Source organism: Phascolarctos cinereus, unplaced genomic scaffold, assembly GCF_003287225.1.
Source record: "Phascolarctos cinereus isolate Bilbo 61053 unplaced genomic scaffold, phaCin_HiC Scaffold_726;HRSCAF=1367, whole genome shotgun sequence".
In the NCBI taxonomy this organism is placed as follows: Eukaryota; Metazoa; Chordata; class Mammalia; order Diprotodontia; family Phascolarctidae; genus Phascolarctos; species Phascolarctos cinereus.
In genome coordinates this window covers 391,281,861-391,299,956 of record NW_027556098.1, presented here as the reverse complement: position 1 = coordinate 391,299,956, position 18,096 = coordinate 391,281,861, and the positions used below count along the sequence as shown (strand labels likewise).

Sequence of the window (18,096 nt, the reverse complement as noted above, 5' to 3'; positions counted from 1 at the left end):
GAGCACCAGCCCTAGAGTCAGGAGGACCTGAATTCAAATCCAGCCTCAGACATGAGACACTTACTAGCTGTGTGACCCTAGTTAAGTCACCTAACCTTGATGGCCTTTTCAAAAAGAGTGAGAGAGTTGTAAATCTTAGAATCAGTTGAGGCTGGAACAGAAAGCCAAAGCCAGCAGAAAGTGTCCTTTTGGCTGTATGCAGCAAGTGGAGGATCAAGAAGGAATAGGACCATTGCTTGAGGTGAATGAGATAAAACACAACCACATAGCCCTTTGTCTTGTTTCTGTTTTCTCTGCTAAGGAAAAAGCTTGGAAGGAATGGAACAAAAGTGGCTGATATGGGGAGCTGAAGTCCAAGATAAGTGAAGAAAATAAGAGAAATCCTAGCTACTTTTTAAAAAAATTAATTTATTCTGATTTATCAACTATCACTTCCATATGCTTTTGAGTTTTAAATTTTTCCCCCTCCTTCCTCACCTCCATCCCCAAGACTACATGCAATCTGATATAGGCTATACATATACATTCCTATTAAACATATTTTCACATTAGTGATGTTGTAGGTAAGAATTAGAACCAATAGGAGGAACCACCAGAAAGAGGAAACAACACAGCAGAAGAAAAAAATAGCTGATAGTATGCTTTGATCTGCATTCAAACTCCATAGTTCTTTCTTTGGGTGTGGATAGCATTTTCTGTCGTGAGGCCTTTGGAGATGTCTCAGATCCTTTCATTGCTGAGAAGGGCTAAGTCTGTCAATATGAGTCATCGCACAACGTGGCTGTTACTGTGTACAGCGTTCTCCTGGTTCTGCTCACTTCAGTCAGCATCAGGCCATACATGTCTTTCCAAAAACCTAGCTACTTTTGACTAGTCCAGATCACTGGGCCCAGAACAGGTACATTCCAGCACACCCAAAGAACTGGTCCATGTTAGCTGTGCTGCTATCCATGATCTTTGAAGTATTGTAGAGAATAAGAGAGGTGCTGAGGGTCTGGAGAAGAGCAGATGTGTTACTCATTTTCAGAAAAGGAAGATTAGAGTCTGCACACTCTGGGCTGGTTTTGATTGCTGGCAAATTTCTAGAACGTATTACCAAAGGGATGATGAATGAGCGTCTAAGAAAGGAAGCAGTGGTCACAAAGTTAGCTTGGTTTCACAGAGAATCGGTTGTGCCAAATCGATTTCGTTCCTTTTTTGGGCAGGGTTCTTGGATTTGTAAGTCAAGGGAATGGTGGAGAATAGATGGTATTTATCTAGATTTCAACAAAGCATGGACAAAGTCTCTCATGTTATTCCTGTGGATAGGATGGAGAGATGTGAGCTACATGATAGTACAGTTGGGTCTCTTGAGAACTGGCTGAGTGACTGAGCCCAAAGAGAACTCATTCATGGTTCAGTGACAACTTGGAAGAAAGTCTCTAGTTGGTTTCCCCAGAGGACAGTGCTTGGCTTGTACTGTTGAGTATTTTTATGAGTGACTTGGATAAAGCCATAAATGCATGGGTGTCAGATTTGTAGGTGACCCAAAGCTAGGAAGATAGAGTGTAGGGTGATAACTGTCAGGATCAAAAAAGATCTTGATGGGTTAGGATCTTCAGTTGAATGTAATAAAATAATAGATAGTTAGGGGTGAATTTAATGTCTCTCATTTGGATTAAAGAAATCAGCTTTACCAAGCATTAGATGGAGTGGAGTATGTGGCTAAAAAAATCAGCTTTGCAAGATGAAGAATGGTATGGCTAGACTACAAGCTTATTGTGAGTCAGTTGTGTCATATAGCCGCCACAACAGCTAATCTTGGTCTTCGTTAAGAGAGGCATAGGTCTGGAAAGCAGGTAGGAGACATTGCTGTTATACTCTGCCTCGATCACCCCATATGTGGAGTGGAAGAGTATAGTGTTTAGTCATACCACATTGATTGTCCAGGAAGCCAGTGGGTCTTAGATCATGCTGGGTACAAGTTGGTTGAAGGAAGCTGGCCTCTGTAGCCCTGTAAAGAAAAGACTTAGAGGTAGGTTGCAGTGGGAGATTGGGGAAGCCGTGCAATAGCAATTTTTAAAGCATTTGAGCACTGTCATTTCAGAGGTTATAGACTTACTAGAAAAAAATGATTGAGCGTTGCTGAGAGATAGGCTTCACCTTGACAGTAAAGAAAACTTTGCTGATAATTAGAACTGTTCCAAAGTGTAATGAGCTGTCTTGGGAAATTGTTGGTTTTCCTTCTCTCCCTCCCTCAGGTTCTTCATTCAAAGACTGGCTGGTTGCTTCTTAGGGTTCTTAGAGAGGCGATTCCTGGTCAGCATGAGTGGAAGAAGATAACCTCCGCAGGTCCTTCCACCTGGGAGAGGATGCTTTTTGTCTGATTTGCTGAAATTCAGATGCCCTGTTAACTCTAGCTTTTCTTGGTTATAACTCTAAAAAAATTCAAACGTGAGTGATTTGGTTAGGATTGTTCTCTGCAAGGTCTTCTTGCCTATTAATGATCACCACTTCCCTGTATGAGTCCCCACAAACCTTGCCGTTAAGCAGTCAGGAAAGGGTTATATTTCGCTTTTTAGTGGTAAATGGGTTTTGTTCAGAATGCTGATCTGTTTTAGAGATGAGAAAATATGTACAACATGTGGGTGAGTGGAATGTATAGGTCCTTTCTGGTCTTTTTTCCCTTAATATTGCCTGATGATGTCATTATCCTGTCATACTCCCCCAGAGAATATGTTATAAATGGTGGAGCTCTAGATTTTATGCGAACTCCAAGTTATAGTAATTAACTTTATGAGATCGTTTCCTTCTGTCAGTCAGTTAATGTTTTTAAATGATTTCTTTTTTGTGTTTTGTTAATGATGTCCTTGATTTGTGTAAAATGTTATTCTTTATAGAAATGTTTGACTCATGTTTCACAAAACTTCGTTTGAAATTTATGCCAAAAAAAAATATTTCTTTCCTCCTTCCTGAAAGGAACTTTCCTCAGGTTCTGAGGTATCAGAAGAACAGGCCTTGCAGCTGGTCTGTAAGATCTTTCGTGTCTCTTGGAAAGACCGGGACAGAGACGTCATCTTTTTGACTTCACTTTCTGCACAGTTTAAGCAGAACCCAAAAGAAGGTACGGATTTCCGTCTTGTTATCTTTCAGTGTATTGTAATAAAGTAAGGCAGGATCTGAGAGTTACTTTCGTGCTGAGTTATCTACGTTTACCTCTTAGGTTTTTTTCCCCACCTGGGCAGTGGGGTTCAGTGACTTGTCCATGGTCACACAGCTAGTAAGTGTTATGTGTCTGAGGCTGGATTTGAGCTCAGGTCCTCCAGACTCCAGGGTTGGTGCTGTATCCGCTGCACCACCCAGCTGCCCCAGGTTTTTGGCATTTGTTGTTGGCAGCAGAGCTATCTGCTGCTGAGGCCATATTAACCATTCGCTTCTCCTCCTTTCTCCTGGTCTTGTTAATAAACTCGTCTTTTGAACAGGACTTTTTTTATAGTGAGGGGACTGAACTGGTGGTTTTATTGATGTGGGGACCTCCATCCACCAGTGCAGGTTGGCAGTCCTTCAGAAAGAGATGAAAGGCCTTGCCCAGGGTCACATGGCCAGCACAGGGGAGAGGCTGCACCTGAGACCAGGTCTTGTGGAATTGGAGGACAGTCCTCATCCTCGCCATCATGCTGCTTCTCATCGCGTCATTGTTTTGTTAAAGTTAACAGACTTTTGGAAACGAATTGTAAATAGTTTTGAGTTTTCTGTTTTATATGCAGTCTTTTAAATTTTGCTTATTTGAATTGTTTATTGGTAGATATACTTAGAATAAAAAAAACGTAAAAAATAAACTTTCTTTTGGTTCCTGTGAAAGAAATCTACATCTAAATAAATTAATGGTCTTCATCATCCTCAGTATCTGTCACTCCATGTATATCCCTAGAAGGCCCATCATTTCATGAATTTATTTTGCAGCATTTTGTTAAATGACATCTGAACTGCTTAAAAGGTGTCATCTCTATTTTCTTAAGGATCTCTTAGGACATGATTTGGACTCTGGGTTAAAACTATTTCAATACAACTTACTAGTTGAACTGGTAGAATTTGATACAGTGTTATTGGGATTCCAATTTTTTTCCTTTCCATTAACCATTTCTTCCATCAAAGCAATCCATATTTCTTTTAACTGTGGGGAGAGTCCCATCTCAGATCTGTAATTTCACCAGAGTAGGAATGCCTGGGCCAGATACTTCCTAACATACAGATGTAAATCAGTGACTGTTCTCTGCCCTAAATTGTCAGCGACTTGGTTACTGGGTTATTGAAAGGTTAAAGGCTAAGTGACTTATCCATTGGCACCCAGTCAGTATGTGTTAGAGATAGGAATTGAACCTTGCTCTCCCTGACTTCGAGGCCTGTTGTCTGTCCTCTAGCTCTAGCCCATCCTGGATCTCCAGATAATCAATATTAGCCATCAAAGACTGGCTTTCAGCATTTTTCCCTACGTTTAACTAGTTACCATATATGATAATATAGGTAGGGGAGGATTATTAGGGAAAACTTTTTTCTATGATTTCCAAGCATATTTTCTTCCCTCATCTTGCTGCTTTTCCTGGGAGAGGAGATTGGCTTTCTGCCAAGGCAAAAAGAAAAAAAATCCTTCTGTCCTCTTGCAAGTCTAATTTCTCTCTAATATCTGGGCTTTTCTCTTTAGCCTAGGCTCCAGAATTGAGCTCAGCAGCTGTCAATTTTCAGTCCTGGTCAGCATAATAGTAGAATATTTGCTATGTCACTGTTCACCTGACAAACCTTGGTAGTTCTGAGGCCATATTCTATTTACAAGCACTTTTTAATAACTAGATCTGAGTGTATGGGTAAACCATGGAGTATTTACGTGGGTTAGAACCTCAGTGGGTATCGGATAGTATGAACACACTGATACGTAAGCCAAGGGAAGGAAAGAAAGCATTTCAGGTACAAGGAAGATGGGATGTTGGTGAGTGTGAAAAAGCAGGATAAAGTCTCCATCTGTGCTCGCTAAAATCTTAGGGACTTAAACCATCTTCTCACGCAGTTCGCCATTAATTGATGGACTCGAGAGGGTAAGGAACGTTTCTGGCAGTCTGCTTTTCTTGCAGTCCAATAACCGTGCCTCCATCGTTGGTGGTGACTGATCATTAGCCCCCGCTGAGTTGGAACCTGTGCCTGTGACACGGACTTTATTTTGTCTGTGACTTTGATTTCCTGTCGTTCCGTGTTTGGTCTGTGATACAGACCCTAATCTCCTCTGTCTTGCTTTCTCAACAGTGTTCTCTGATTTTAAGGATTTGATTGGCCAGATTTTAATGGAAGTGCTAATGATGTCCACTCAAACCAGAGATGAAAATCCTTTTGCCAGTCTGACGGCGACGTCCCAGCCGATTGCAACCGCAGCTCGGTCGCCAGACAGAAACCTGATGCTTAGTACGGGATCCAATCCAGGAACGAGCCCCATGTTCTGTAACGTGGGTTCCTTCAGTGCCAGCTCGCTGTCCAGGTCAGCATGGTTCCATTTGAATGTCACCCTGAACCAAACCTAGCTAGGAATGATGTACAGGAAGAACTTGTCTTTCAAGGTTCTTTTTTAATGAGGTTGGCTGAGGTCTCACGCTCATAAGGGTGGATGTGGTCACCAGAGGTAATCCATCTTTTCTCATGGTTTTCTGGTTTGTGGTTAGGCCATTAGAAGCGTAAGTTTTGGGAAACAGATGTTGTGTCTGATTAGTATAATGAGCTTTGGATGTAGGAATTAGAAACGTCGAATCTAACGCTGTCCAGCATTTAACCCATTACGAGCGTATGCGTGGCAGATACATGCCCAAGGCTCAGGTGTGAAAACAGGCGTGGCCCTTGCTTTATGGGCCCACAGAGGAGGGAAAGGTGATGTTGGAAAGTGAGCTTTCCTGTATTGTGTGTAGTCTTTCCTACTTTCTTTCTTCAATTGCCTTTTTCTTCCCCTTTCTCTTCTTTTTTTCCTTTCAACAATTCCTTTAGCCTCTATGACACTAGTCCAACTCCCAATACCCCTTTCTCAAGCTATGTGCCAGTGACGAGCTCCTCCTGTGCCTCAGCTTCCGATGCAGCCGCTCCAATTTCTGTGCCTTCCATTTCGCTCAGTCCTCATATTCCAGGAGAAAGCCCTTCAGGAAGCCAGGCTTCGTCTCCGAGGTATCGCCCTTACACTGTGGCCCCACCCTGGGGCTTTTCGACTTCTCCCACCCCGAGGTCCTCGAGCCTGTCAGCTTTATCTAGCTCACCAAGCCCGCCTGCCCTGTCGACCAGCCCTGCCAGACAAAGACCCACAGCCATGGGCCCACCCTTGTTTCCTGCTTCTCCAGGTCCCGTGAGCAGGCGTCCCTCTGCCCTAAGGATTCCTTCTAGGTATTTTCTCCAGAAGAGAGTTGTCTGTGTGGAGTGCTGGGGACTGGGCAGTAACAGACTTTGGAAAAATTGGTTTAGCACTAACCTTAGATACAAGCATCTTATTTTTCTGTTTTGAGTTTAATTAATTCATTGTGTGGCTAACTAATTGGGTAGGCTCTAATCCCCGATCCCATGCTTCTGCCAGCCTTGATTTGAGAATGTCATAGGGCTGAGACCTGCAGAATCATGATACTTTCCTTGTAGACCTCATTCTGTTCTCTTCTGCAGAAATTTTAGTTGTTGGCAAATTAACCTCCATAGAAGATCAGCATAGAATTTGAATGTCGATAGTCAGTGGATCACTTTAGATTAACTTCTGGAGTATTGATTTGAAGTGCATCTCGCTTTGAGAGCAGCTCGTTTCTAGGGTTAACTACCCTTGAATTATTGTGGCCAGATATCCCTTCTCTCGAGTTACTAAAGACAAGGGCCGACCTAACTCCGAAGCTTATTAATATGTGTGTGTTTGCATGCGAATACGACCTCCTTAATGAGCAGGGTCACAGTTCTCTTCACCCAGTAAGTTTCTGTATGTGTGCGCCTCGTATTTCCACAGTTTGGCTGACCTTAGTGCTTGCATGTAGATGGAAACAGTTCTCGTGGTTCAGAGGAAAAGCTGTTGCCAGACTTTCTGTTACCTTCTTTGCTGCGCTCCCTGATGGCACTGTTTTACTTTTGTTGTGGTAGTCCGTACGACCATCCTTTCTCCTTCCTCTTCCTCGCGCTTTCTGATATGTCTGGGGACAGTAGTGATGAAGAAAATGAAGATGGTGATGGTGATGATGAGGATGAGGATGAAGGTGGTGGTGATGATGATTTTGCTTGTGTCCAGTTTGGGTCCAGGTATCAGAGGAATGGAGCTTTATTGCATGCAGAGGCACTTAGGAACTAACCTTTCACTTCATAAGCCCTGCTCTAGGGGTGCTGGGAAGGCATGCTGGTGGAGGAAGTGAGGTGTGTGTAGAAACCAGTGCTGAGAACAAATGAGGAGCTAGTGCATGTGTCTGCAGATAAGAAAGACAGCTCGACACGGGCGCTTTATCTTAGTTACAAAACATGAAGAGATGGAATAAGCAAACCTTCTAGCTATTGTGGAAGCTTTTTTGTTGTCTATCAGATATGTGAAAAATTAGAAGCCATGTTCTCTTGACAGTACAAAGGCATAAATAGCCACTGACAGCAGAGGGGAAGAAGAGCTTGGCCAATTTTTTCTCAAGCTGTGTTTAGGCAGTCGATTAAGGAGTCCTCTAATGCATGGGTTACAATAAGCCAACATCGACAGGAGGCAAGAATTTTTTTAAAGGTTCTTTAAAAGTACATTTGTGGTCAAATGAGAACCTCTCACATAAGCCATTCACTTCAGTAATAGAAATATAAATTAAAATACATTTCATGACTTCTTTAGTTATTCTTCCCTGAGATTCCAGACAGTCATTTAAAAAAAAAAATTGTTTCTATTGGTAAAATTATTTAAGAACTTTTTTCTATTAACCTACTAACCCATAACTTTGCCCTTAAGTGAAGATTTCTTCTCATCAAAGTTAATATTCACCTGTCACCACTGTCTAAAAAATGACTTGAAACTATAAGTAGAAGACAGTTGTGTCAGCAATAAGGTAGAAGTCAGATTAGTTAAATCTGGTTGTTGCAAAGAAGCATTAAGAGGGAATGTGAGGAGGCTGTGGAGTGGTCATTGGTTGGCTCCAGAGACCGTTAATTGTGTGGGGCTCAGTGTGTCTCACCCATAAATTCACAGAGAACTGGCAGCTTGCTTACATGAGGTAAAAGCTCAGCAGAATCAATACACTTTCCATGGCCTGGTGCATGGTCTCTGTTATAAGTATTCTTGTTACTCCAGTTCAGATAAATTATCTTTAGAAGCAATGTTTCCCCTACCTCATCCCTGTTGATGTGTAACAATCATTCTCTCTAATAACGGATTTGAGTTATCCTGGTGCTGGGTGCTGGGGAGTGCTCTAGCTCTATGATCCTAATTGATGGGAAGAAAAAAGTTGAGTCAAGTCATTCATGTATTTCCTCCCAAACCCCTGTAAAGAAGCAGTTACTTTTAACTCCCCTCAGCTCAGTCATATCTCATACCTTGAATAAAAAAAAACCCCAAACACTTAAAATCCAAAATCCCCCAGCAAAAGGGCAGGACTCGAGGCAGCTAGGTGGTGCAGTGGATACAGCACTGGCCCTGAAGTCAGGATGACCAGAGTTCAAATCTGGCCTCAAACCAAATACTTGACACTTACTAGCTGTGTGACCCTGAGCAAGTCACTTAATCCCAATTGCCTTTAAAAAAAGGAGGGGGGGCAGGACTCATATGCTAAGAACTTTCTTAAATTTCTTCTTGTTCTGCTAGAACATTTGTTTTCCTTTTTCTTTTTATAATAATTTTTATTGATTTTTTTGTGGTAGTAACTACTTTTCTTACTGTATCTCTCCTCTATTCTTCCCAGAGAGTATTCTCTTAAAACTAAGAATTTTTAAAAGAAAGAAAAAAATTTCACAAGACAAATGAACTTAAAAAAAAAAGTTTGACATGACATACAGTGCTCCACATCTTTGTTTCCCTGCCTCTATGAAGAAGTATGAGGAAGTGTCTTCTCCCTTTCTCCTTTGGGTCAGTCTAATCTCAGTCGGCTTTAATTGTTTTGTTCTCTCCAGAAGCGGTCACTTAGCCAGAAAGACTTAGCCTCAAGTCTCACCTGGCCACCAAATCCCAGGCTGCTTGCAGCCCACAATACTCCCAAGTGGGCCAGAACCAGATTAAAATGCAGTTGGGAAATATTTTAGCAAAATAAATAAAAGTGTGATAAACACATGACATCACACTTTAAAATTAAGTCAGTCTGCAACATACGGGGATCCTTAAGGACAGACTGGTGGCCAACGGGTTCATTTTGAGTTTAACGCCATTGCTGTAGGTAATTCTCCAAGGCTCTAAGTTACAGAAAGCTGCCAGCCTGTATTGCTACAGAGAGGCCAGCAGTTAATTGCATTTGCTTGGGCATTACAGAGAAACTGGACATTGACCTCTTCAGTTTTTTATTGTTTTATTTGGAAAATAGTTTGGTGGTTTTTCTTCCTTTCTTCCCTCTTCATTAGTGTCATTTGTTTTTACATCATTGTCATCTCCTGTTATATTGTTCCTCCCTTTCCTATGTGAAGAGCCTGTCTTTTATAGCAGTGAATAAAAAGAAAGGGAAAAGGGCAGTTCTGCTCGGCCAGGCAAGCCTCGCTGGAGTCTGGCCTTGTGTCCAGTGTACCCAGAGCCTCCCACCTCTGCAGGGAAGGAGGGAGGAGGGCATTTCTGCTGTCTTCCAGGCTGAACTTGAGCATTAGATTAGACCACAGAATTTTTTGTTCTCTCCATTAATATTGTTCTCTTTGTGTGTGTTACTTTCCTTATTCTGCTTCGTTCATTTTTCATCAGTTCGTATCTTCCCATACTTGTTTGAATTCTTCACACGCATTGATTCTGCTAGCCTGGTACTACTCCATTACATTAGACCACAGTTAGGGCAGGTGGGTGGTGCAGGGCACAGAGTGCTGGACCCCGAATCAGGAAGACTCCTCTTCCTCAGATCAAATCCAGCCTCAGATGCTTATGAGCTGTTGTGACCCAGGGCGAGTCCCTTAAGCCTGTTTGCCTCAGTTTCCTCATCTGTAAAATGAGCTGTTGAAGGAAGTGACAAACCACTGCAGTATCTCTGCCAAGAAAACCTGCGATGGGGTATGGCCGAACAAGTTGTGGTGTGTGAGCACAGTGAAATGCTCCTGTGCTGTAAGAAGCTGTGAGCTCGACGGTGTTAGGAAGAACGTGAATGGACTCGCACAAAACAGTCAGGAGTGAAATGAGTAGAATCAAGAAAACGGGGCACACAATAACAGAGACATTGTTTGAAGAACGACTCAGAGGAACTGTCATTTTGACTGTTACAGATACCCAGATTAACTCCAGAGGATATATGAAGGAAGACACTGCCTGCATCCAGAGAATGGATTCATATAGATAGATATATTTGTATCTCGGGGTTACCATCTCTAGGGCTGGCAGAAGGGGGAAAAAGTTACACGGTAGCTTGATTATATATTTAAAAGGAGCACCAAATTGTATATAATAGGTTGGCAGTTTTGTGTACAGTCATTTTTTTATTCTACTGTGTTATGGAAATGCTTATTTTATTTCTTAAGCTCAGAATAAAATGAATAAAATTTAAAACAAAACAAAACAAAAAACCAAAAAGAGTTGGACACGACTGAACAACAAAACCACGGTCAATGTGTTCCTCCATTGTTGTGCCCAGCAATGGGAGATCGTCTTGGTTTCTAGTTCTCCTATAAATATTTGGGTGTCCGTGGGCATTGTTCTTCCTGTTTTTCACCTCTCCGGGCATCTGTGCCCACCAGTGCGATCTCTTGTTAAAAAGGTACAGATCTTTTAGGTGCTTTGTTAGTATGATTTCAAATTGTTTGCCAGAATTCCTAGACCAATCCTTAATCTTCCTACAGTGGGCCTATCCTTCCATGACCCATCCAGCCTTGACTATGCCCATCTTTTCTCACCTCTGCCAATCTGCCAGGGGTGAGGGAAAACTTCCACATTGCTTGGATTTGACTCTTATTATGATTAGTGGCAGTAGTTCACATGGTCATGTAGTGCTTTGAAATTGTTTAGCTAATTGTTCATGCCTTTGACTACTTAGCCAATGTGGAGTAATTCTTGTTCTTAGATATGTGTTAGATCCCTGTGTAAATATCTTGGCAACATTTCATGCAAAGACCATTGGTCCTACTTCCAGCCTGGCTCCTGAAGCCATCATCCAGGGAAGCCATCCATGGAGAGAAGGGGCCAGTTGTTCCCATAAACTACTACTACTAGTACTACTACCACCAGAGAAAGGGCAAGCCTACATAACTGAAGAGGCAAGGCATCTTGAAGGAGAAGATACTGGAGGTGGCATGTTCGGTGCCACTGCCTCAACCACTAGTTTCCCTCAGACCCTGATAGAATCAGCCCCAGACCCTGAGCCAAAGATCCTAGGAATAGTAGGGCCTCCAGGCTGCTGGCCGTATTTCCAATTCAATTCCCACAGTCATCATCTAAGCCTGCATGGCTTCTTAAACTATGGGTTGCAAGTGGAAAAAGTTTAAGAAGCCCTGATCTAGAGGAATATTGACCTTTGTGGAGATGCAGCCTGGTAACTATTTCTGTAGGTGTTTAGTGATAACCGTTGACTTTTCAGCAAGATGCTGATAATAACAAACTTTCATTATGAATAAATTGTGAGTGCTGTGGGATTTGATCTTCTTTACAGCCTTAGAAACTAGTGTCTTTGCCAGCTCTCAGGGTTTAGAGGAAGCAGGATTGAAAGGAATAGCTAGAAGTCACACCGATTGTATTAAAGCAGTATTTGGCAAGACCAGTGAAGTCTATTATTTTTCCTTAGAATTGGCACTTTAAAGATTTTTACCTAATGTGAATCAAGTCACTTGAGCATCTGTCTACCTCTGTTTTTGTCCAGTCAAACTAAGTAAAGGAAAGAGGATTGGAAGGGACAGTGACATCATATTAGGAAGGATTCAAGATCCTAGGTAAGAGGAGCTTTATAGTGTAGAGACACTCCTTGTCCCCAGAAGTTAGACCCCGTGATGTGACAGATGCTTATCCTGAGGAAAATGTGTCCAGTTCTTGGTTGGGAAGAAATGGAAAGGGACCTATCCCTGCCTGGATCTTGCATGGTGGGAGTCTGAATGTCAGATACCATTCTCTTCTGCGAATGGGGAATTAGAAGAACACAGAGCAGGTCTTTGATATGAAACTGCTGTTCTTGCTCTGGTGGTGATTGTTTTTGTGATTTGTGACATGCAAATACATTGAGTTTTTTTTTCTTTTATAACTTCCATTCATAAAGCTTCAACTTGCCAAAAAGTGCAGATGTAACTTGTGCTGAGAAAAAATTGATGTACAAAATCTAACCTTCTAAAAATATGTATTTTAGAAGGTGATTATTCACAGGAAAGTATGCTGTCCCAGAATTTCGGAGTTTAACAGGACCTCAGAGGCCAGCTACTTCAGACTGGATGTGAACAGGAATCCCCTCTAGAGCAAAGCCAAGCAGTGGTCATCCAGTCTTTGCTCAAAGATCCCCAATGCACAGGAGTCCATGTACCTTCCAGAGCAGCTCGTTGGACTTTTGGATAATGCTCATTGAGAGGAAGTGTTACCATAAGTCAAGACTAAGTGTGTTTCTTTACAGCTGTCACCTGTAGTTCCTGGTTCTGCTATCAGGGGCCAAACAGAGCAGTTTTCATATAAAAGCTCTTTAAAAATGCTTGGCAACAGTTACTCTCTCCACGTTCCCCGCCCCGCTATCTTTGCCAAGAAAACCCCCAGAAGGGATCATGAAGAGTCAGACGTGACTGAAACGACTCACTGACAACAGACCTTCTCTACGACATAGACTCTAAAGCTAGAAGTTTTTCATGAATTCTTCATAGAATCCCAGAAGAGGAAAAGGAGCTCATTGACCGTCTCGCCCAACTCATTCATGAAAGAAATTCCCCAGTATCACATCCTGACAAGTGGTTTGCTTGAATCAAGCTTTTGCTTGACTCCCTTCAAAGCAGCCTATTCCATTCCAGGAAGGCTCTCGTTGATTACTGACATTAAGTCCCAGGTTATCTCTTTGCAACTTTTTCCTGTTACTCCTGGTTCTGCTCTCTGGTCCAAACAGAATGTGGGCAGATTCTCTTTCATGTGACAACTGTTCAGATACCCGAATACAGCTCACGTGTCCCCTGAGTCTTCTTCGGGCTAAGTATTCCCTGACCATTCGACCAGCCCTCAGAAGATATGCACTCCAGCTCCTTTACCCTCCTCTTGCTCTTTGACCACTCTCCAGCTTCTCAGTGAGCTCCTTCAGCTGTGTCTTCCTGACTAAAAAAAACAAAAAACCTCCAGGTGAGACCTGATGTTCGTCATCACGTCTCATCTGATGGGAGTAAGTATTCCTGGAACCTGTGCAGCTCCTTTAGCACAAAATTGTGTTAGGGTCTTTTGCTTCCACAACACAATAATGACTAATATTGAGTTTGCTTTCCACCAAAAAAAATCCTTTTCTGAACAACTCTTGTCTGTCCATGCCTAGACCTATCTTATACTGGTGGTGTTAATTTTTTTTACTCAAATATTAGAAGTTAACAGTTGTCCCCTATTGAATTTCATATTATTTCATTTGGCCCAATGTCTATCCTGTCAAAAAATTTTTGGATTCTGAATCTAATATTCATTTTATTGTTATCCCTCTCTATTTGGTGTCATCACCAAATTTGATTTACCTTCATCGAAATCATTGATAAACATGTAAAATGGAATAGGGACAAGTCACCCAGCAACTCAAGTCAACAAGCATTTATTAAGCACCTCCTGAGTTCCAGGTACTGTGCTAAAGCACTGTGAATACAAAGCAAGACAGAAACAGGCCCTACCCTCAAGGAGCTCACAATCTAATAGGGGAGACAACCTAAAAACTAGAAAAAAACACATACACACTAGAAAAAAATGGAATACATTGGTGATAATCCCATAGGGAAAGAACTGGCATTAAGAGGGACCAGGAAAGACCTTGCAAAAGGTACAAATTGAGTTGACTTAAAGGAGATCAGGGAAGTCAGGAGGTAGAGATGAAGAAGGGGAGAATTGCAGGAATGAGAGCCAGCCAGTGAAAAATACATCTTGTGTGCAGAGCAGCAAGGTGGCTGGTGTCACTGGATGATAGAGTGTGGGGAGAGAAATAAGGTGGAACAAGAGAGTAAGGGCAGAAAAAGAGCCAAACAGAGGGTTTTCTGTTTGCTCCTGCAGGCAGTAGCAAGTCACTGGAGGTTATCGAGTGGGGGAGAAGGCATGGCATGGCCAGACCCGCGCTTTGGGAAGATCACTTTGAGAGCCGCCTGCAGGATAGACTGGAGCGGGGAGAGATTAGAGGCAGAGACACAACCGCCAGCTGTTTTAGCAGTCCAGGTGTGTGAGGTGGTGAGGCCCTAGCCCAGGGTGGCGGCAGTGCCAGAGGAGAGAAGGGGGCACCAATGAGAAAGGTCAGGAGAACTTAAGTACTTCTACAAACTTCAGACGTCAAGTCATTGAGGACCTACTTTTAGTTTTCTATTTTATAGAAACTGAGAAAAGACATTTCTTTCTCCATCCTGTTCATCGTGTAATGGTGCACAGGAAAGCCCATCGAGCAGTGCTCTTCAGGAGTGCCTTAGAGCAGACAAAAAGTTGCAAGCTTGTTCCCCCAAATGTGGAAGAGCAGGCAGAAGGGCACCGCGCTCTTGTGTGAGAGCCCCGGCTGGCGACGGTCTGCCAGTGCTCGGCCAAGCCCCTCCCCCTCTCCCACCTTCCGCCTCCCCTCATTCATCTCGTGCTTCTTTGCAGTGCGGAGACGCTGCTCTCAGACTGCCAAACAGACACACACAGCTCTGGCAAACTGCACCAGAAATCATTGACATAAAGAGCAAAAGGAAGAATGCTGCAGCCCTTTTCAGGGTTTTCTTTTGATTCATCCTCTTTGCTGGAAAAGAATCCTCTTAGGAAGCCAGATGGTTAACACACCCAGTTACATTCTCAGTTAGGGTGACTGGCCAGTGGATATGTGCCTGCTTCTTTAGTCTGTCAGTCAAGTCAGTATTTTTTTTACTGAGATAGTGCAGTAATTCCTGAAACTACAGATCAAATTAACTGGGGTTACGAAGCCTCAGATGCAAAACTGGGATTATTGTCATCTTCTTTGTTTGGAACTGTCTTCGGATACTTATTCCTAGAAACCCAGACCCATTCTAAGGTTCACTTTAAAGTTCTAAGTGCAGATATGTACAAGGTCCCTTTTCTGACCTTGCTTTGCCACTCAGGAGCTTTTCTCAGACTTTTTGGGTTTTGTTCTGCATTATATTGTGATTTGTCAGTTCCTTTTTATTTTATTCTTCCTGGCCTCTTCCTGGATCAGCATTAACCTTTGTGCCTTCAATGTAGATCAATAAATCAATTTCTGAATTGAAAAGAAAACTTGGTCTGTGGTTTGCTGATTAATGGTCTAGCCTCCTTTTGCCTTTTCCCACAATAATCCATGGTATATTTTGGATCTCTTTGGAAGCTCCTTGCGTTTTATAGTGCTGCGCAGTTTATGGAGTACTTTTCCATCCATTTTTCTCATTTTATCTCTTGACAACTTTATGAGATAAGCAGAGCAGATATATTCTCTCTCTCTCTCTCTCTCTCTCTCTCTCTCTCTCTCTCTCTCTCTCTCTCTCTCTCCTTCTTTCTTCCTTACAACTTTCTTTCTTATTAATCAACTGAAGCTAGAGAACATACTTGCATGTCCAGAGACCCAGTGTGACATGGCAGCTAAATGACCTAGCTGTTGTACAGCCCAGATCTTCTAATTTTTACCCCTTGCTCTTTTCACAACACAATGCTTTATGATTTGTTGAAATTTTTTTTGAATACTGGGCACTCAATACCACATGTAAAACTCACAACTTACTGATAAGAAAAAGTTACTAATCTCCAAGCTTGATAAGGAATGAAGAGAATGGGAGTTGAAATTAAGACTCTTCTAGTACTGTGTCTCCCATCCACAACCCCCTAATAGCTTCATTCCAAACAGAAAGTAGCCTAGTGTTAGCATTGAAGCCTGGCTTCCGGTGACTCCAAACTGGGTTTTCAGCATCTGGATGACTAGAAGTTTATTCAGCCCTGGCCTTTGGCTTCTGTAAACATTCCCCCTTCAGCAGTGATGAAGCTGAGATTCTTGTGATCGAAGGCCTACATGCCTTCTTGTTTCTTCTTGAAGTGGACCAAAAATGCAGCCACGGGTTTGTTATGGAACACACAAAACAAGGTATTCCAGGGGTTGTTGTGGCATGGTGGTTTTTGCTTTGTGTGATCTGCAGGGAATCTAACAGGCTTTCTGCTGTGGAAACAAAATATGATCAAAAAGATGGGATAAAGAAGATTAATTTTCTTTTTCTTCTTCTTGCCTTTATTTCCCAAGTTTGGGAGCCTCTGGTGGGGCAAGTGCTTCTGATTCCTGCAGTGACCATTTCACCATTGAAACATGCAAGGAGACAGATATGCTGAACTACCTCATCGAATGTTTTGACAGAGTTGGAATAGAGGAAAGAAAAGCACCAAAGGTAGGCTGCAGTGTACTGGCAGAAGAGCTGCCTGTGCTGCTTTGTCAGCCTCAAGAAGAATTTAGAGCCCTGGAGATTTCTGATAGGGAACAAAACATGCTCTTACTAAACATTAAGTGGTTGCCCCTTCCTCCTTGGGCCCCTCAAATCCAGGGATTGGTATGATGGGCAGCATTGGCATGGAGTGGGGAGAGCTCCAGACCTGATGGCAGAAGCTCTCTCCTAGCTGTCACTGGAAGAAGAGTTAAATTGTTTTGTTTCAGCTGGGGGGCCCCAGCTCGGAGAAATCAGAAGTGGTGCAGGTGGAAGGAGAGGGGGCAAACTGTGAGAGCTGTCCAAGACAGACCCGGGCTGGAGGCTCTCTTTTGTCTTTTTTACGGAAGGGATTCTTGTCCAAGTGTTGTGAGACTAAAGACCAGAGGTCCCGCTATGCTCAGACATTCTTAGATTCTTGTTTTTAAGGACATTCCCTTACCTTCGATGCCCCTCCTAGTTTTAGATTGCAGAAGAAATGGGCTGTTGCTGCACTCCGTTTGTACCCACAGAAGGGCCCAGTGGGATGTGATATGGATTAGTCTGTTTGGCCACAGAGGTCATTTCTAGCTCTGGGAGTCCAAGAAGACTCTTTGACATTGTGGGTCTGGGACTGGGTGATGCTAGATTGAATGACTCTGCTGTGCTCTGCACATTCCTTCCCCTGACAGTAGACATCTGGGCAGCAAGAAGTTCTGTCATCAGAGGAGATTTTATTGCAGAGTGTTTTCCTTTGGTTGTAAATAGGGGAGGGAAAAAATTTCCTTTCTTTGAGCATTTTTCTTGGGACAGTTTTCAGTGTAAAAAAGACTTCGTTTGTCTCTGACATAGCACCCTCCACCTTTCTTTTTCAGATGTGCAGCCAGCCGGCGGTCAGCCAGTTACTGAGTAACATCCGCTCACAGTGCATCTCCCACGCTGCGTTAGTGTTACAGGGCTCATTAACGCAGCCAAGGTGTGGAGCGTTGGGGAATTCCTGGGGGGCTAACAGAGAATTAGTGCCATTGACTTGGATAACTTGCAGCCTTTTGGGAATTGATGTGCTGTTGTAGCTGTAAGCCCTAGTAAGCCACGGAACCTCGCTGAACTCTAATGATTTTTCCTTCTATAAATGGAGAGCACCTCTCCATCTCTAAAATCCTGGGATTCCTGGGTTTTATTTTATGTCTTTCCCTCCAACCCCAGGCTTGCTCACCTCTTTCCCCAGCGGTCTGTGGCATATGTAAAAGAAAGATTGAAATAAATTAAAATTCATTTTCTTTTGAGAGCTTTGTAACACCTTCTTAAGATAACTACAGATTGGCCTTTTGGAATATATCAGAATCATTGAGTCAAGAATTTTTTCAGGGGGGATGCAGCTAGATGGCGCAGTGGATAGAGCACCAGCCCTGAAGTCAGGAGGACCTGAGTTCAAATCCGGTCTCAGACCAA

General features: G+C 42.8%; 1 protein-coding gene across 3 annotated transcripts in view; it reads left to right on the top strand.

Annotated features, from left to right (window-relative positions):
• UBE4B (ubiquitination factor E4B) overlaps positions 1–18,096 on the top strand; it is a 135,581-nt gene that overhangs the window by 67,427 nt on the left and 50,058 nt on the right. For 2 of the 3 annotated variants that reach the window (XM_078145683.1, XM_020974176.2), the window contains exons 5-10: positions 2,959–3,103; positions 5,275–5,503; positions 6,001–6,387; positions 7,117–7,272; positions 16,491–16,632; positions 17,520–17,620. In XM_078145683.1, the coding sequence (XP_078001809.1) occupies positions 2,959–3,103; positions 5,275–5,503; positions 6,001–6,387; positions 7,117–7,272; positions 16,491–16,632; positions 17,520–17,620 (1,160 nt within the window). The remainder of the gene's footprint in view (positions 1–2,958; positions 3,104–5,274; positions 5,504–6,000; positions 6,388–7,116; positions 7,273–16,490; positions 16,633–17,519; positions 17,621–18,096) is intronic. The other variant, XM_020974185.2, reaches the window with a different exon arrangement.